The sequence below is a fragment of the Phaethon aethereus genome (genome assembly GCF_964289735.1).
Source record: "Phaethon aethereus genome assembly, chromosome: 1".
Classification (NCBI taxonomy): Eukaryota; Metazoa; Chordata; class Aves; order Phaethontiformes; family Phaethontidae; genus Phaethon; species Phaethon aethereus.
In genome coordinates this window covers 24,110,140-24,131,279 of record NC_138575.1, presented here as the reverse complement: position 1 = coordinate 24,131,279, position 21,140 = coordinate 24,110,140, and the positions used below count along the sequence as shown (strand labels likewise).

The following is a 21,140-nucleotide window of genomic DNA, read 5'->3' as shown; positions in this document are numbered from 1 at the left end:
CAAAGATCAGAAGTGTGTCTGGAAAACATGATCTGTGTGACTAAGTTGAACCAATTCAGGTTGTACAGCTTGAAGAAATAACACAGACTAAGGGATAAAAAAACAGTCTTTGAATACGTGAAAAGGATGAGGATGTGTTCAATGTATACTGAATAAAATAAGAAATAACAGGTTTAAATTATTGCAATGAGGAGTAAAGTCAGGTGTTTATAAGACACTTCAGAGTGATAAGGATAGTTAAAAAATGGAAGAGAATGCCTTCAGAGGCTGTAAAGTCTTCATCCTTGGAGTAACATAAGTATAAAAGATGCTAACTTTACAGAAGGGCTAGGTAGTATCTTGAGATCCCTTTAGCTGTCTTCTATAGTGCTAGGGTAGATTTCAAGTACTAAGTATTTTTAACACAAACAAAAAAAATAAGGTTATAACTAGGCCATACAAACAGAAAAAATTGAAAGTATTTTCATTACAGCTAAATTCTTTAGACTACTTTTTGAGATTTTACAGAATACTTGTTTAAGAAACCAATATTTAATAAGAATAAAGTTAATAAGAAATGCTGATGATCATACTTTTCCTACTTCTTGGCTAATTAATGATGCGTTTAAAATATTGTTATGGGTAGAGCTGCTGCATTGCTTTTGGTTACAGGGAAAACGCTTCCCTGAGAAATGGTAGGGAAAGTAGATCTAAGTAAAAGAAATCACTACTGTTACAATAGTGAACTGTTTTCCACATAGACATAAAGGAACATAAATCAGTTTGGGGTATATTAAGCAGCTCTCATGTAAAAAAAGCCCAATCTGGAGTTCTATATGTGAATGGGAAGTTCTCCAAGGATTCATAGAAAAAGCTGTCCTTACCTACTAATGTGATGAGCAACCTACAGCAAAAGAAGATCCTAAATAAGTAACCAAGTTCATAAACTAATAAATCTAATGTTCTTCTAGAGCCCTTGCTAAAGACATACACAGTCACGCATTCACTCAGGAAACTTAGAGTGTAGGAGTACACTTGCTTGAATCCCTCTCAGCATTTGCTCAAGGCATACAGGAAATCTACCTTTGAGGGCATCACCAGCAAATAAAAAAAAATTAAAAAAAAATTTTTAAAAAGCCAGAAAAATAAGAAATTATGGCTGAAGGTCTCAGGAGTACTCCTCTGGCCCCACCTCTGAATCAACTGTGCAAAATCAGTCTGTACAGCTCACCCGCTGCAACCAGCCCATAGCGCTAGAGATTGCCCAGCCTCCCAGGCAATGCAGTCCATTGCTTAATTATCCTCCTCATCAGAATCTTCCAGCATGTCCACATCAAATATCTCTTACTGTAATTCAAATCCACTACTTCTCCTAATAGCCAAATTAATGATGACTAACGGTTTGTTCTTTTCCTGAATAATCTTTTCTGTATTGAAAGAGATTATCATAACTCCCCCCAGTTCAGTCTTCTCAAGACTAAACAACCCTGGCTTGCTCAGCCTTTCCCTACAGGCATACTATTAGATGGCTGATCATTATCATTGCTTCAGCTGGACTCTCTCCAGCTACTCTACTTTTTGAAGTGAACTCACAGTTCTGCCAACCAGGTCGTAGTACTGGGGAAGAGAACAGATGGATTACATCACAAGTCTAGGAGTTCCTTGTTTCAGTGGCTTCTGGCGATGAAAATCTCAGTTAACCGTTTCAAAGCCATTGTTTGGCTTTATGTGCATGCTTTCCATAAAGGGGGTTTGGCTTCTGTTCATGGAGTTACTGGAAACATTACTGTAATCCTCCCTATTTGATCCAGTCATTACCAGCACATCCTGTTGTCCCACTCAACACTAAATCTGTTTACTGCGAGATGAAGTTACAATGAGATTAACTACGCTTTCTGTATTCCCTGCCTTAAACTGCATTACCACAATGTCATCACTAAAACCAGTGAAACCATTTTGGAAGTGTGGAAAATAATTCATTCCCTGTCTTCAAATAATTAAAAAAAAAAATCTGGGTATTTATCAAGATGAAAAGTCCTGCACTAATGTTACATTACTATCCTAAAGGAATTAAATTAATACTACTGCAAGATGAAGAGAAATTGCAGCAAAGCAAACAGGAAAAATAATCTTATAGCAATGTTCTGCTAACTGCTGGTTATTCTCTTTCATCATATCATAACCACTGAATGTCTCTTTCATTTTCCATTTAATGTTTATTAATTTAGTAGTAGACTTCCATTATGTAACACACATGAACAACAATTAAAGACATTTAATCTATGATTTTTGTTTTTAAGCATGAACATTTTGCTTCTAGGTTTAAAGGGCAGCTCAGTCATCAAATTATAATACATATATAAATTTCTGTGGGGGAGAAGAGAAACATGGAAGAGACTGGGGAATAAACATGCTGATACTCCATGTTTTACACTGGTACCTCACAAAGCAATTCACTGCAGACTTGCTGCCCACCATGAATAATCCAAACTACCTGCTATGCCCAGTAGCTGTTTGTCACAACATTAGCTGGTACCAGGGGTGCAGCTAACCCTGCTCTGAAGTCCCACATATGAATGCACAACTCACCAGAATACGTATAAAAGCTCATGATTTTCCACTATTCCATCACTGCACACTTTTTCTTTTTGTGCGTGTGTGAAAGAGAAAATAATGTTTTAAACCACAAATGATTTATTTTAATTGTCATGCATGGTAAGGTCTCCTTTCTGTTTTTTTTTTAAAAACAAGAATAGTCCATGGTTCTGTTGGCTATGGCTATTTAAAGAACAGTTCATTCTAATCGTAATGCTTCTTTACAAAGGATGATCACAAAAAACTAAAAAATACCTACCATGCACTCAAGAATCTTGTGACAAATTCACAGCCAAGCCTACAACTGCAAGCCCATGCTTTATTTGAGAAACCTGACTTTCACTCACTCTGACAAGGTGGGAAAAAATCCCTATTCAGCCTAACTCTCTAGCAGAGGCTGTTTCATTGGCAATCTGGTATCATTCTAATGAAGAACAAATGGTTATCCATGTTCAGGATATTTTCTTAGCAGCTCTCTTTTTTTGATTTTTTTTTTTTTCTCTAGAGAATCAGTCAAGATGTCTGTTCCATTGAGAAAAAAAAAAACAAACAACAAACTGTTAGGATCAACAAAGTAAAAAGCTTCAGAAGGAAGACAAGCTGTCATTCTTCTTGGGTTCTTCTAAGGTCATTGGCTCTTGAATCCAAATTCTGTCTTGATTTTTCAGTCATGTCTGAAATAACATCTGTTCTGCTACAGGCACATCTTAAAATCATTCAATGTTTTTTCAAACATCAGGTTTTTTCCCCCCATCCCAAATTATTTTTTTAATGAATAATACAATATGTAACCTTTCAAAAAAATACAATCCCAATTTTATGCCACGCTTCATGTATTTTGTTGTCTTGTCTACAATATGCATCCACTGTAGCCTGTTGTTGACTTATCTTTTCAGTCTAGCATTGGTCCTGAGTGACTACAAGTCTCATGTTGACTTCAAGCTCTGACAGTAAAGAAGAATAAATCCTGAGTCATACTTATCGACCAGTGATAAGATCGGGACTGGCTTTGCAAAATCTAAGTACTCTTCTAAAAACCATAATAGTCTCTTTCTACTTCCAGCCTCATGTAGAATAAAGGAAGACAGCAGTATAATTTTGAGAAGAATAGAAGAACCTAATCCATTTTTGCTTGTCTCATCGAGTTTGTTATTAGCCCAGCATCAACAATTTTCAGACAAATAACATGGATGGAGTGTAAGTTTCTGCCCATATTACATATGGGCAGAAGAACACCCTACCAGCAGTATGATTGTCATATTTGGTTTATAGATATAATTATATACAGCACTAAGTGCCTCTGCTGTGTATTTCACTGTAGTATGTTCTTTTGTTAAACACGGGGCTTAGGTTCAGCAATTTGAAAACATCTATCCATTATATAATAGCTACCACAGGAAAAAAGAGGCTCTCTGGCTTCTTTAATGAAATATAGTGGCCTACAGCAAAGCTTGAAATTTATTTGCTGCAGTTAGAGAAAACATCAGAAGCTTCTTGAATCATTTTCTTTTACCATGTCACAAGAAAGGGAACTAATGCATTTTGAAGCTGTTACTTCCAAAATGAATTTACTAATGTCAGTGTTGATAGTTTCCTACAGGATTAGATACATAATTTACAAGAGTCCTAGAAAAGAAATCAAATACAAATTCAAACCTTTTTGTGATATGGCTGCCTGAAGGGAAGCTCATTGTTGATGTGGGCTTCCCAATTTTTACTAGTTCACCAAACATCGTGCTTGAGGTTGATGATGATTATGGCTGTCTCTCTGATAATTCATCACATCAGTATAATTTTAATTTATGGTTTTCTTAGTCATAAATCAAGACCATTACAGAAAAATGGATGCCCCAGAGTCATTTATATTCTCAGTACATACACTCCATAAATCTGAAAGCTTATGCATCCTATTATTTCTAAGAGAATGTTAAAAATCTGTTATTGTAAAATTTCTCTTGCCTTTTAACAGAACTCTTGTGCTCTGGTGAGAAAAAAAAACGAAAACAAACACAACTGAATTCTGTCTTAAAAATTTCACCATTTGCACTTGAAACATACAGTGTTTTGATATGCTTTGGTTTTTTCTTAAGGAATAATAAATGGATATCCACTGAAGATTTTTAACTGCATCAGCTACGTAGCTGATTCTGAAAGCACCAATAATTGTGTCTGCCTGAAGTCCCATCAATCAAGATTGCTAATTTGGAAGTAACTTGAAATGAAATATGAGAATGATTTAAACTGTATTAAAAATGGTTTTGTTTAAGTTAAAATATTAGATTTTAAAATTCTTAAACATTCAAATTTCCTTTTTCCAACTGGCATTTAGGTTTCAAAGTAGAACATTTTTAAAGAGGGGAAAAAAGTCCCACAGAAATGTTCTGGAAACCAGAACAAACTGAGTGGTTCCTAAAGAAAGGAAACTGAGAAACTTGTTACTAAAACTCTAGGACTGGGACTATTTTCATTTACTGCCACTGACAAAAAGCATCAGTCAACATCTCTATCTAGACCTTAGTACAACATGTGCAATACAGAACACAGTTTCTAAGAGGGAATTCATTATTAATCATAAAATGAAGTTGATTTCAAATCATAAGTGCCAGGAAAAGCAAGCTTGTTTTTAACAACTTTCCTCCTACAGAGATTACATGGTTGAGAGCTCAAATTCGCTAAACCCACACATTTGTAGTGAACTTTTACATGTGACCTGTATGCAAAAAGCTGTTGCAATATGAATAAAACATATCTTTTGCAGAAACAGCTACCTTCTCCTGGATTTTTGTTCATTATGAAATCCAGAATATTTTTTGAAAGAAAGGATTTTAACTATCAGACTTTCCTGAAAAATAAGTTAACTTCTTCTACTGAGAAAGAAAAGGAGTAAAGCAAACAACAGAAAAATTTGACAGTTAATATGTAGTCAATGATCAGAAGTTCTACGACAATTCTTTTTTCCTTCAAAGTGATACTAAAAATTTTTAAGGTTTGGTTAGTTCCAGTACATTAAGATCATTCAAAGTCAGGCAACCTTAGAAAGTAAAAGGACTTTAAAAAGGGTGTAAATTTACATTGTCAGAATCATGTAAAGTGATAATTGTATAAAAGACAATCAGGTTCTTTAAGATTGTGTTTTGATGTTTCTAAATATCCACTTTCAGAGTTTCCTTGCATCTGTCAAAGATTGAGGTACCTTGTTCAAACTCAAGAATCACACAATCACAAAATTTTGAATTTTTAACATCATGATTCTTTTTTAATTTAACGTCTATACTGTATCCTCAGCATTGTCACACATGCATTTGTTTTGTAAGAATTGCAAGAGTAGTACTGATCAGTAATCATGAAGTTCCTATGTCTGGAAGCTATAGCTGCTTCACAGGAAATCTGAAAGGTCAGTCTGCCTAAAGGAGAGCATTAATATTACTGAGGACTACAGGGAGAAACCAGCATCGAGCTAGAAGGCCCTCTGCAGCTGGTGAAGCCTGCTGACAAAGAGCCTCTTAGGGAGCATGATACAGAGGAACGCCAGCACTGCACCAGGAGAGGAACGAGTCTGAAGCTTGACCACGAGGACCCTGCAGAGTCAGTGAAAACTTTGAGGAACCAGAGACACCAGCAGAGGAATCCTGAATCCTGAAGGTTAGAGTCAGAGACAGGACCAGGGCTGGCCACCAGGTGAGGAGCCATAGTCCACACAACAGAGACCCACAGCCAAAACCCAACAGAGAAAATATCAAAGAGTATCCTAAGGAAAAGGAAAACAAAAATGAAGGCAGGGGGAGAAGATGAGAAAGAAAGAAGGAAACCTTTGGTTCAATTATTTATATGCAAGGCATGTTCTAATCTTAGTTACATTAATTGTTCCAAAGGCTGAACTGTACTACAAGCCTAGCACTTTCATGATTTATTTTTCTGCCATAGAAAATAAATAGATGAATAAAAGCTATAAATTTTCTGAAGCACACCACCAGCTGTATAGATGAATGCAATCATAAACACATCATGGCTACAACATGTTACCACACAATTTGAGAAAGAAATATCTGTAAAAACAGGAGTAGAAGTACCTATAAAGGAAGTAGAAGTATCCATAAATCTATCTAGCTGACAGAGATTGATTAAAAATCATAGTTACATGTGTCTTCATTAAAAGGAAACTGCAGAAGAAAGAAGGTTGCAGTGGGAAAAGTATTATATTTCAAAAATATCTCCTTTCTAGAACAACAGGGTAAAAAGTGCTCTGCCATCTTAATATCGCTTTGCCTTCAATAAATATAGATGTTTTCAGTGAAACCAATGAAAACATCCACTGTGTTCCCACTGATTCATTGACAATCAAAGGCACTACTTAATTTGTAATATGATGATTTGGAGTATTGACAATCATTCGCAAAGATTACTTGGTTTCAGTACATTTTGTCTAGTGAGAGGAGGCAACAGCTTTGCCACAGCAGATCATCATGTGGCATAACTACCATCAACACATGCTAAGTTTAGTGAATATAGAAACAGATGGAAACGAACTGTACCACCCTACTACGACTTCCTTCTTCATTGTTACAGTACCAGCACCTGCAGACATTGATGGAGACCAGCATCCAGCACCTCAAGCCCTGAGAAACTTTAAGCAATAAAGTCCAGTAATCCCTTTAGAAATCTTCCAGGCTTTAGATAAAGATGACTAAGTCAAGAAACAGAGAGAAACATCTCCTTGCTGAATCAAACCAGTTGCACCATGCACGGGGGGACTAAACCCTTGTGCTAAGTGCTTGCTTGCACCCTGGTCTGTGTGAGCAGAGGGTGTGCAGCAGAGCAGGGGGTGGTGGGACAAGAGTGGGGCCATGGCACGAGGCTGGGACCAGAAACACCCACTGCAGAGCAGTTTGCCATCCCGTTCACATCTCCATGACTCCATACGCTACTCAGAGCTCGCCCATGAATTTGGACAACCGGTTGTATCCAGCATGTGAGCTCATGGAGGTGAAAAAAAAAAAGGTGAAAAAAGAGAGGCAAAGAACAACCTAACATATCCATTCTTAATGAGAGTTAACAAGGGATGTCCTTAGGTAAATCCTTTCCTGTTAGATTTGTGGTCAATGTGGTTAGCATGGTGTGGTTTCAGTAGTCTGCGTAGCAGCTGATCTAATCATATTTCAGAGAACTCCCTGGAGTACACATGTATCAGGCAGAAATAATGGGACTGAAAAGCTATGGGTTTAATGAAAAATTTAGTAGTCTAGGGGGAGATATAAAAAGGTAGATGAGAATGGAATTAAAATTGAAGTAAATTCTAAGCTAGCTTCAGCTACTACTATGTAACTGCTATGTTAATACTAAAATTTGTGCGAAATGTGTCTGTCAGTTTTTCAGCTCACTGAATAAACGTTAACTTTTCAGAAAACTGTAGCAACTATGAAGATCTGGAATGTATGCCAGAATAGTTATGCTAAGGGTTTAACGCTAGTGTTTTCCAGAAATTGCTATTAAGTACTAATCTTTAAATTTGTTTATCATAGTATTACGGAATCATAGAATAGTTTGGGTTGGAAGGGACCTTTAGAGGTCATCTAGTCCAATCCCCTTGCAACGAGCAGGGACATCTTTAACTAGATCAGGTTGCTCAGAGCCCTGTCCAACCTGACCTGGAATGTTTCTAGGGATGGGGCATCTACCACCTCTCTGGGAAACCTGTTCCAGTGGTTCACCACCCTCACTGTGAAAAATTTCCTCCTTAGATCTAATCTTAATCTACCCTCTTTTAGTTTAAAACCATTATCCCTTCTCCTATCGCAACAGGCCCTACTCAAAAGTCTGTCCCCATCTTTCTTATAAGCCCCCTTTAGGTACTAGAAAGCTGCAATATGGTGTCCCTGGAGCCTGCTCTTCTCCAGGCTGAATAACTCCAACTCTCAGCCTTTCTTCAACAGAGAGGTGTTCCATCCCTCTGATCATTTTTGTGGCCCTCCTTTAGACCTGCTCCAACAGGTCCATGCCTTTCCTGTGCTGAGGGCTCCAGAGACAGATGCAGGGCTCCAGGTGGGGTCTCACCAGAACAGAGGGCCAGAATCACCTCCCTCGACCTGCTGGCCACAATTCTCTTGATGCAGCCCAGGAGACGGTTGGCCTTCTGGGCTGTGAGTGCACATTGCTGGCTCATGTCCAATTTTTCATCCACCAGTACCAAGTGCTTCTCAGCAGGGCTGCTCTCTATTCCTTCATCCCCCAGCCTGTATCGATACCAGGATTTGCCCCAACCCAGGTGCAGGACCCTGCACTTGGTCTTGTTGAACCTCATGAGGTTCACACAGGACCATTCCTCAAGCTTGTCCAGTTCCCACCGGATGGCATCCTGTCCCTCAGGCGTGTCAGCTGCACCACTCTGACGTCATCTGCAAACTTGCTGAGCATGCCCTCGATCCCACTATGTCATTGATGAAGATATTAAAGAGTACTGCTCCCAATATGAACCCCTGAGGGACACCACTTGCCACCGATCTCCATCGAACATTGAGACATTTGAACTTTTTTTTCCTTTCATTCCTTTCAACAGACAAATATCAGGTTAGTGGAGGGACATAACACTGACATGCAATCTGCTACACACAGTTTCTGTTGGTAGGCTTATTTGTATTTGGGCAGAAGAATTAAATAAATTAGTCCTTGCCAAGTAGTTATAGATATTAAACAGTAGATGTGGTAAAGTGGTTTAACAGCTGTGGATGAAAATAGGGAGTGATCATATGCATTACTGTGGGTAGCACTCAGATAATTATTGCAAAGTAGTCTCATCAGGAGAAACATTTGTTAATATTTACTACACTGCCTTTGTTACTATTCTTCAGGAACCTCTCACACGGGCAACCAGAGATGGTTGAAACCTGCTTTTTGTGGTTTGACTGAAATCACTGCATAAACTCCCTTTGGGGAATCTAGTAATCAGTTTACACTGTAGCCCTTCTCATTAGCCCTTAGCAAAACAACACTTGATATTTCCTATTTGCAGGGCTACCTATATGGCTAACATACCTCAAGTAAACCCTGTAAATATAGCACAGCTAACAAGGAAACATATTAACTTCATTTTTCTTTTCTCATAACTGTGTCTCTCCTCGCACGGAGCCATGTTCTTACAGAAATGCATGCCTTGGACCCAACAACTCAAATTACAGTTGTGACTTGACGCTTAGCTGTCATACCAATATTGCATATTATATTCCCTGAATCTTATTGGGATGATGATTTTCAAAACATAATGCCATGCACAGGTGGTGTTTAACTACTGCAAAACTTTGCAGAACATATTAAGACAGCAATTAGTAACATCTCCTAAGGATGGGTAAGTTGTTGTGTCCTTTTTTCTTCTGCTATTAAGTAATAAGGGACTATATTAATCCTAGTTAACTATATAGAAATACTCCAAATTCTCCCTTTATATTCAAGGAATATTTTAATTGTAGTTGTTCACCCCTCTGTGTTTCAATTAAATCAGAAGTAGTCAGAGAGTCCAAATTTCTCTTTTATTAAATACATTTCCATCCCCTTATATTATTAGAAATACCTGGGCAATATATATGTACCCATCATTTTTGACACCCTCGTTTGAAGGGTGAGATACTATTTCCCTGCTTAACTTAAAAATCAGTCTAAGGAATATCAGATATATAATGATTCTAAAATATCATTTAAAAGGAACAGGTAAATACACAACTCAACCTATTTTAAAATATACAGAATTTGGTTCCAGTTTTTGTACTATCTTTACTGTCTTCTCAAGAAGAGAATGGAAGACCTTTCTTCTGCCAACTGACGGAGAATAAATCATCAATATTTTTAAAATTTTTTGAAATAATGTAGTATTCAAATAAGTATTCTCCAATGTCAGCATCCTAATCAAACTATTACTTACATTTAGATGAAGCTGGTTAGTCCACTGACCAATTACTTTGTATTCTGTACTCTTGTTGGTGATTTGATACTGAAAAATATCATAGCGTCCAGGAGCATCCCCATTTTCATTGAAGATAACAGGTGTTCCAGCACTCCCTGAAAAAAAAAAATTAAAAAATAATTAAGATAAATATCTTTAAATTTTCCAGAAAATATATTTTGGAGGAAAAATACTAATTAGAGATTGAGCAGGCTCTTAATAATGCAAGACTAGTATGGTAATAAATCAAAAAACCTCACAAAGAGAATATATGTTATTATCATCATCACAAAATCTGCCTTATCTCTGAATTAATTTTAAAAAATTAAAAACATATAATCTTTTACAATCCTTTTGGTTGGTTGGTTGGTTGATTGGTTGTTTTTTTGTGTGTGTATATTACAGAACATTAAGAAATTCTGTGATAAAACAGAAGTGGAGAAACTCCTTTTTACTTTGGGAACCAACTCTCATAGAAGACCTTGAGATGCAAGTGTCTAAGTCTGGTCACAGTAAATGTGATCTGTTTCTAGCACTGCCAACCTGTGTAAAAGTGTTTTATCAAAATAAATTAAGGATAGCAGCTGTGCTTGTTGCTCTCTCCTCTATACATGACACTGCCTGACAGAAAGGGCCATTGCTGAAGCTGTCAAAAGTTATAAATTGACGCTCTGTTCTTACTTCGATCAACAAAATGTTCAAAGATTGAGAACTACACATCTACCTTGGCAACCAGACCAGCCAAATTAGAACACATTTTGATGAATTCCCTCAAGGTGACATCAAGGATCTGCACTCCTACAGAGACTTTTCAAAAACTACACAAAGAATGTAATTTTCACCCATCCCCCAAATTCATGTGTATAGGTGAAGCATATTTATACTTGAGGCCCATTGAAGACAAGATCAAGTATGTTAAAGTTCTATTTCAGTGACTGGAGAATGAAATCTATCTTTACTTGGCAAAAAACCCAAACCACCATAAAACCCACTCCCCAACGTTTTCATGTTTCCCCATATGAACAACCAAGAAAAGGAGAATATCCAGTCCATAGTAAATTCCTACAGTATAAGACTAGTTAATGTGGCATCTAGATGCACTAAGTCTGCTGTGAGTGGTTTCCAGAGAATGCCAAAAAAAGCTTGAAATTCTGGGTGCATATCAAGCAGAAGCTAGCCAGTAAAAGTGGGAACAGTAATCTACATACACCAGAATTTCAGCATAAATACTTCTTCTTGTATGTCTGTTTGTCTCCCATAAACTATTTTGTTCTCTTGTTTTCTATAGCAGCTTTCATAAAAAACTGATATCCAGTGAAATAAACAGTGCTTTGAGAGTGACAAGTGGCACATTAACTGCTCTGCCAGTTTCACAATTCTGCCAGCAAAATTCTGGCTGCAAAAATTAGATGTGAGCAACCACGGAAGAGGAGTATCAAAAAATTATGTGTGATAAAGACTTAAGACCCCATGAAGATAGAAGGTACTCGACACAAAATTTTTGGAAGCTCTTCGTGCTTTACTCCCAATTCATTTGACAGAATGAAGGGCAAGAAAAATGCTTGTCTACAAACTTCCAAGCAATGAAATTATTCTTCGCTGCTCAAATAGCAGGTTGATCCAATAAATTTCTTCCACCCAATAAACACATACTCAACTGCTGTTGGTATGTAGGTGTGAAGGTAACCTTCAAAATATTACTCTCAAGTAATGATGGAATTCATCTTTCCACGCAGTAGCATTTGAAGAGCTCGTGGAGAAAACAGATACCTTTTACCAACAGATATGAAATTTCCTTTGTATCCCTTAAGACCAATGGCAACATCAGACATTCTTATGCTCAGCAATAACCACGTGAGTTTATAATCTATTGCTGGTTTTAGAAATACCATGTACAAAGAGACAGACTATAGCACAGGCCAGAACCATCTTTCTCTTTGATGTAGTGGTGTTCTCAGCTAGAGCATAGCAGCGTCTCACACTGTGCACCTCAGTCTACAAGGGACATAGAATCCTGCTGAATTCAGCTGTCAATCCAACTGAGTCCAACAAGATCTTTCTCATATAGCAGAAGTTCAAATAGCCTTTGCCAAAAATCTGGAATAAGTCACAAAAAATTCAGACCCCCAAACACTGGGAAGAATATGCTATCCCTCTGCTGAGTAGCAGATTTTAAAAAGTACAATAACAGTCACAGCACCTGCTGTGAAGTAAATGTGATTATGTTCTAACAACACTGCCATATCCAGTAGATACTGTTAGCAAGCGGTACCAGAACATTCTTTTCATCTGTCTATGTCTTATGACTTATATATGTCTTCCAGTTCATTGTTGTTCTGTAGAATTTAATAGACCTAAAACAAGGAGGTATGCATGGCTGGATTGTGTTAATAAACCATTAGCTACATAACCAGGAAACCAAAGCTTAAAGACATTTGAAGAAAAACTGGGGATTTTACCAAGGGTTCCCAAAATTATGCATACAAGATGGTAGCAGAAGCCTTGAAAGTGTAAGGACAGAATGGAACGAGAGGCCTCAGACTATAAACAAATCACCAATGGTTAATTAGTCTTCTTTACAAAATGTTAATGTCATCTGGAGAAAAATATACCTTGATGGATGATCCGGACAAACAGATCATCTGAGAATGGCTAGTCCACAAAATGAAAAGGTTGTCTAAGAAAATATACTTTGTTGGATAGTCCATCAAATTATAGTGAATATTTCTGTGGAAAAACTGATTAACAGTGTATAGAGATCAGATAATTAAACTATGTAGAGAAACACTCTAGCTGACCCTAACTAATAGCACAAGTGGAGGCACATCTAGATTCAGTTTAAAACACTGACACAAATGCCACTGAGTTGTACAAGTGCCTCTTTTTCTGACAACCAGATGTGCAGAACGTGCACTCTTGATACCTGGTACTGTAGTGCCACGTAGGCTTACACTCTGTCATTACTGTTACAGGGAATTGCATCTTCGTTCTAGTTTAAGACATTGAGTGTGTTTAACTGCTCCACTTAATAGTCACTGAGGACTGGCTACTAAATCTAAATGCAACACCCTGTGGAGACAACATAATACGGAATATAACACTGACCCGAGGTAGTGAGCCCAGATTAGATAAATTCCAGCTTAGATAAAAAGATTTTGGGAAAGAAACCACATGGAATAGTTCTTGGACAGGGTATTTACCTTAGAGAATGAACTTGTATATATCAAATTTATCGGGCACCATCATAGAAAAATGTTACTTTGCTTAGGAAAAATTCCCTTGTAATGCTAGTGTAGACCACTTCAGAGAATACAAAGCAGCCCACTCTTTAAAAAATAATTTCACTAATTTATTTTTTTTGTCATAATTTGTCAGCAATAATTTAACAAGGTAGTTAAAGAGCAGTGAGGGAATTGTGCCTTTGGGCCTTTTCACATTTTATTCTCGGTGTGGTTATGTTGCCATGCATAATTTTAACCAATGATTGACTCAGGTAATTGTATTCAATCTGTCACCATATTAACTAAATATTTAATGTATTCTGGGTGCCTGAAACAGAAGTACATGGTAGAATTTCAAGAATACACAATAAACTTGGCTAATGATGGCAAATAATGTGTAAGACAATGCAAATTCTTTTTGTATTTTTTTCATATATATATAAAAATAGTTTCCAACTTATTTTGAGATCTGTTTCTGAAGTTTCTCTTTGCTGAACAATTCCAAAATACTTTCAGAAAGTTGTGGGGTTTTTTTTCTGAAGTATAACTGTATATGGATAAGTGGAAAGAAAATTCCAAATTTCACAATGAAGCATTGTTAAAAAGGTTTACAGACTTGTTTTGAAATCACACTCTTTTGCAGCCAAAAAAGTAAAACAAAATAAGAAAATGCAGCTCATTTAATGTCCTCAGTTTGTAATGGAAAGACCAGCAGTTCAATCTCATGCTTAGTATAAGGTGAAAGTGTTTATTTTTCTTTACAGGAACTACTTAAGCAAAAGGGATAAAAGGGATAAGATACAGTGAGAAACACACAGAGAAAGAGCTCCATCCATCTTTCTACTCCTTTGAAGACGTTACAGCACGAAGAAATTACATTGTCCTGACAGCAGAGCTGTGGCTACATCCAATGATGTGGTTCAAAATACAGACAAAGAAGTAGAGTTGTGCACCTGAACTGGTGTCCTGAGTTTTTCAAGTCATAAACTTAAGCATTTGTCTACTCCTGGACATCCTTTTAAGAGCCATACATATTGTAAGTATGATGAGGTCACCTAAAAGCTTTGGTGTCTTTGCTGTATTGCATACCAAGTCTCAGATTTTTTTGAAACACTGAATGGTTGATAAATAGATCCTACTTCAAAATCACTCCAAAATCAGACTAAATAACTAATCTTCTATAAACCCTATAGAAGGATGCTTTGTAGAATAGTTCTGTTACCACCGATTTGAAGACAATCCATATCCACGGCATAAAAAAAATTACTTACATTTTATTAAGCCTGAGGGCACATTTTCTTATTGTAGATATAAAGTAATAATCTGGTACTGAAAGAAATTCTTCCTCCTCCTTCCCAGTCTACAGCCAGCAACATTAAACAACTCTGGGTGTTAAACTAGCACATTAGCTAAATATTACTGAAGCAATGTGTCTGTGACCTCAGCTATTTATGAGCCTTTCAAAATGCAGCTTAAACTAGCCAGAAATGTTACTTAGAGAAGAAAAAAAGGAAAAGGCATGAGGTTTTTAATTCAGAATCAAGGATGAAATGGATCCTTTTGAATTTTTAATGCCTTACATTGATGTCAAGGAGCACTCTTTCTGATAAACAACGGTTTTATGACTGTTCCTTTGTGCACTGAACTTGAAAATTTGCACTCTTCTGAAGAAATCCTTAAACATGTATCTTGATATTCTTAAGATGCTGCTCAGCAGCTACCTTATCTTACACGTGCCTACTTTATTAAGTTACATTTCACATGAATCTAAAACATCCCTGCTCCAAATGCAAAGTGTAATCTTAGTTCCCTCTGAAGTTATGGAGCACACTTGCCTGGATGTCTTCCAGTGAAGTTGTTTTCTTTACATCTCAGGTAGTGGAAAAGAACTGGAATGACTGGAAAACCACAAGTTCATGGATAGTAGTGACCAACTACATATTAAAGTGATTAATCTGTAACGGTTCCTAAATTAAGAATAGTGGTGATCCCTATTGTAAAAAAAAAAAATTCTGTTAAATTAAATGAACAGCCTTGGATTTTTCTTATATGGAAACCTTTAAAAAAATTTACTTACTACAAGGAACTGCTACTTCAATGCCTTGACAAAAGTGTAGACAAGTGGTTGTGCTTATAAATCTCACAACTGCCATTTACAGAATATTCCAACTTTAGTGGAGCTGATTTCATTACAAAGCTTGATACCAGATACAAATCTGTTATTTCACCAGATTTCGGTGATTTGATTTTTTAAACTGAAATGAAAATTACTTAAGCTAAGTCTTCAACCTTTGAGTTGCTCTACATAGTCTCTTCTGTCTGTTATGAATCCTAATGCAGTCAGCATGGATTCAAGGGTATGTTTAGGTGAATGGAAGTCAAGCAGTTTATTTGTACACTAATATATATATTAGTATACTAATATATACTATTTTATATATATGCTATAGTATATGTGTACACTATAATGTATAATACATATGTATAATATATATAATGTGTAATGTATACTATAGTATATATGTACACTATAATACAGTTAACTGTTTTGTATTAAAAACTTCAGAATGCACCATCTGTTAGAATTTGGCTTTACTGGAAGACTCCTCAGATTTATAGGATCAGCCCTTATTTCACTAATTTATACAATTAGTTTCAAGTGCTAGAGTTGGAGGTTCAGATTTTTTTTAATGAGCACTTCACCTTAATTAGCTGTTAAAAAGAAAAAGTACTACAGAGATGTACATGAATTAAATTGTTCTCAGTAAAGTGGAAAGAAGTAGTGTAACCATTTGAACTTTCAGTGCTGAGAGAAGAAGAATGCGTTTGTAAAATTAAACAAGAAATTTGTCACTGATAAGTATTTCAGTGAGACAAATGAAATAGAGGGGTGAAATTGAATAAATGGAAAGAGTAAATATTAAATGTTAAAACAATTAATACTTGGAAAAAACCAAACAAACAGAATTATAAACAATCAATTAGAACGAACAAAAGTGAATTTGTGAATGTTAGGCTGGCAGACAGAAGAGGAATACACACTGTATCAAACTATGTTTGACATCAAACATTTGTTTGTGACAAATGAAGCCATTATGTCCAATCTCTGTACAGGGGACATTTTTAAACAATGAGCAATGTGGTTAACTAAAATAACGAATTATGATTGTCTTACACCGATTCAAAATCTGAAAAGACTTCTCCTTATGTTTACCCTAAAAGTCTCAGTTCAAGATGAGGACAATAAAACAGGATTGCACCCAGTTGCTGTAAAGCTTACTGACTTTTCAAATTTCCTAAGATACTGGAGACATCCACAGAGACGTGCAGAATATGCATATGACAGAGAACCTGTGCCTTTCCAACGCAGCAGCTGGAGGCCAGATGGATACCCTGGGGTATCTGAAATGGCATTCAATGCCCATGTTTAGGCAATTTATCTTACTTACCACGGGGCAGATTCTGGCTGTTTATGTATGAATACACAAAACAGAACCAAAGAGAAATGGAGAGTGCTACAGAAAATGAACTATATGCAGATTTAGGGCATAGATGTGTGATAGAAATTATGGTGGTACCCACTACAAGGCTCACAGAGAAAATAAAGGATTTGGTATTAAAATAAACTGATAGGAATCAATTCCAAGTCAGACAGTAAAACTTTATATTATTGAAGCTGATGGACAAGAACTTTAGTTGTGATTCTGCAGAGATGGATATAATTTATTTGGTCTTCAGCACAGTGAATGATTAGAATTCTGTACTTCTGTGAAAGGAACGGTTCATTCCACCCCTGCATGAGAACATCAGTCAGGGTGGGTAACACAAGCACATGGTATTTAAAATAACAAATACCAAGTAGTACTTTCTTCCTTCCAGAATGTATTAGAACTTCTTGCCATAGCCAGTGCAGAGACTCGATGTCTCATAAAACTTACCCTAAAAGGAATAAAATTTGAAGATGAGACTGAGCTGTTGCAGCCAACAGTATAGGTATATTAAAAAGCAATTTGACCAATCATTCATTAGTATGTCTTTCAATGGTTATTAAAAGCAGTGATCTAGATGCAACTCTGGTTCATGCTGTCCTTCAGATACTAATTGCAAGCAGAATATACAGGAGAAAAATTTTCCTACATTTTCTTTGTTCCCTACATTCTCTCCCCAAGCATTGGCCACTCTCAGCAAATCTACTACACTGCTGAAATTTTTGTTCATATCTTCTAACAGGTAATATTCATTCCAGAATATAAAAGGACAGAACCCTAATTCCTCTTCTTACAGCACCTTGAATCTACAAACAGTCAATAAGTATACCTATAATACAACTGCATCATGGATTAAACTCCATATTTTGTCAGATAAAGAATTAAAATTGCTAGACACCAGTCCTGTTGTGGTGACATAGTATTGTGAAGGCAGTTTTATATTTCCCAGCCTGGGCTGATCCTGTTCTCTGCACAGCAAGGCTATGTCTCTACCTTCACCTCTCCTCCCAGAGTTGGGGCAATGTTATGTGAATCACTTTCCCTACTCCAGGGCTAACTGGGAGGGGTAGGAGATGTGGAAGAGGTTCTCCGCAGGGAGCTACTAAAGCAAGGCAGGCGTTAGCACTGTGGCATTGGCAGAAACATCCACCAGTCCTCGGAAAGGAAGTGTGAAGAAGGAGGTTCTGATCAGGTAGGAACTACTGAGGAACAGGAAAGGAGCCCCTTTGGACCTCCCCTGCCACCTTAGCTTTGTTCCTTTCCCTTCTGGAAAAAGGACAGCCCTCTGCACACAATGATATCAGAGTAGATTGGGAGAGGGATTTGGGGGGAAGGGGGAAGGCAGAGAGTGAGAGAAAAAGCTTGCCATTCCCTACATGTAACCAAAAAACACAGTGCTTCCAGCACACTTGGAGGAATCCAGCGTGTTTTTATTCTGTACCCAGAAAATCCATAGAGACAGGTTTAATCTTAAAATCTACGGCATACATTATGTGCCAGAGAAGATTGGTTCAGTTCTGCATCTGAAGAACACAGTAAGTCAAAAAAGCCAACAGGCTCTGGGAACAGGTATTGTATGCAATGGGGACACATAACTCAATCCCTTAAAAATTGACACATTAATAAAATTCAGCTGCAAGATAAATATTACTCTAGTAACACTCTGAAACAATAACAAGGCGGTATAACATTAACTAGTAAGTACTAACAGCTTGTACTGGAAGATGAAGTTATAAGAGGGTGGTTAGGTTTTGGGAGTAACAACTATACAAATGTATAAATAAATACATAAAGTTTTGTTTGCATGATGTTATAGACTGATAGTATAAGATGTTCTTGTGTGGAAAGTGGTCACTTCAATGTTAATCAAGTGTATGTTCATATTTTTTAAAAATGTTGATGGTGGTTTGGGGTTTTTTTAAATGTATTTTGCAGCACTAGGAATAGCAAGCTTATTTCTTGTAATCCTTCTGAGAAGAGTTCATGGTTATGATTTTCCACAAGAAGGAGAAGAAAATAAGGTAGCTTACACATATGCTGGGACGTAAGTGGGAGTGAAAGCATGAGGAATCTTTACCACAAAAATAACTGCAAGTCACTTGTTTCAGTATTGCCAAAATGAATACACTTGAAGACATGCATTTCTCTTCAGAATCACAATCACCTCCAGTCCCCAGCAACTCAACCATACAACAGATGCCCAGATTAAAATGGTCTTGGTATCACTTATTTCAATTCTCATGATTTTACGGGCAAAAAAAATCTTCCAAGAAGCTGTAGCTATATAGTGCCATTGGAAAAGATCAGAAGAGATTGAGGACATCCAAGAGTGTCCAAAAACTTCTGCATTAACAATTTTTTGTTACTTAAAACTCTAATTAATATGTTCCTAGGAAGCACAGAAAAATTCCCACCTGATCATAAATCTGGCCATCAGCTTATCTCAGGGTACACAAAAAGGCCACACGAAGACGTATGTGAGAACTACGTGTCACAAAGAGTTGGGTGCACTCTGCCTGCATCTGTCTTTAGCAGCAGCCAGTCTCCAATGCTTCATGAGATACCGAGGATCCTCCTTATTCTACCTTTTCCATTTTCCTGTTTTGTGACATCATTTGTGGAGGGTGGTGTGGCACTTCATCTCCTCCTCCCCCCCCCTTTTTTTTTGTTGTTTTTGTTTTACTAGTCCCAGAAAGACATACTTCAGCACTACTGATCGCTGTCACTGAATACACAGTACTTCCACTGGGGTCACCTGCCATGTTCATCAGGTCCTATCTAGGTAAGTTCTACCTAGGACACTGTGCATTATACAAGAAAAAAACTTGTTCCCTTCCTGGATTAATGTTCATACATCATTCTACAGCAGTAGAAGTTCATACATTATCTACAGCTTGCACTTACTGAATATGGGATGGCAGAGATGAGTTACAGCTCTCCCACTTCAGACTCCAGTCTGAGTATTTATTTCAGGCCAGGATGAAAATGTGCCAAGCAGATACGTACACACCTCTGTGGACTTCAGAAGTCAAAAGACACTAAGATAAAGTGTTTCAGATAAAGAAACAACTTTAGTGCATATCAGTAACTCGCAAGTGTCTGTACAGTCTCAGAAAGAAAGATTTCTTCCCTTTCTAGTCCAGAACGATACCTCTGGTACTGAAGCACAAGAGAAAGGAGATGTGGAGCTAAGGGAAAGCCCTGCCCAAAGGGAGGTTGGGCTCATTTAAGGAAATGGATCAAAAAGAGCCACACATTACTACAGGAATCAACAGAAAGACTGTGATGTTTAGGAACTAGTTTAACTGCAAGGGCTGTCTGCAGAAAAAGGGACTATCTGAAGAGCCATGTATACTTCCAGGTGTTGTTGCACAGAAGTTTGGGGAGTTTGTTCAGCTTCTCAAGCAGCTCTTCTGTACTAATAGATTCCTGAGGCCTATGGGAGGCAAATAAAAGTGCTTTGCCACAGGTGACAAATGTCTGGGAAACAAGGCAGCATCCTGGTGAGGAAAGGTAAATACAGTCTTCAGAATAATTCTTAAAATGTCATCAAAATGGCAAAGGGTGTAAATGGTCCTGCCAACAAACATTTCCAGTACAGGGACTTCTGTCCCAACTCCAGCAGAGTCTTTACTTGTGATTCTGCCCCTCTGTCTCCAGGCTCGTCTCTTGAGTCTTTGCCTGATGAGCTCTCTGTTCAGCAAAGTAGAGCTTTACATGGAGTTACTCTGCAGTAAGGTCACTAACTGTACTGAAGCCGGTGGCTGAGCTTTGACACAGCTTCTGTCATCAGCTTCTTTTTCACTGTGATATTTTTAAATATAAGGAGAAAGTTTGGAATCAGAGGGGAAGGGTAATAACCACTACCTTTGCTAACCTAGACAATGGTCACAGTTCTCAGATAGTAAAATGTGATCCAACATGTTA

At 37.3% G+C, this 21,140-nt stretch overlaps 1 protein-coding gene across 1 annotated transcript in view; it reads right to left on the bottom strand.

The window, feature by feature from the left end:
- Positions 1-21,140, bottom strand: part of GRM8 (glutamate metabotropic receptor 8) — a gene marked incomplete at both ends in the record, with an annotated part of 360,871 nt that overhangs the window by 63,987 nt on the left and 275,744 nt on the right. Inside the window, one exon of the mRNA XM_082011400.1 lies at positions 10,484-10,620. Coding sequence (XP_081867526.1) covers positions 10,484-10,620 — 137 coding nt within the window. The remainder of the gene's footprint in view (positions 1-10,483; positions 10,621-21,140) is intronic.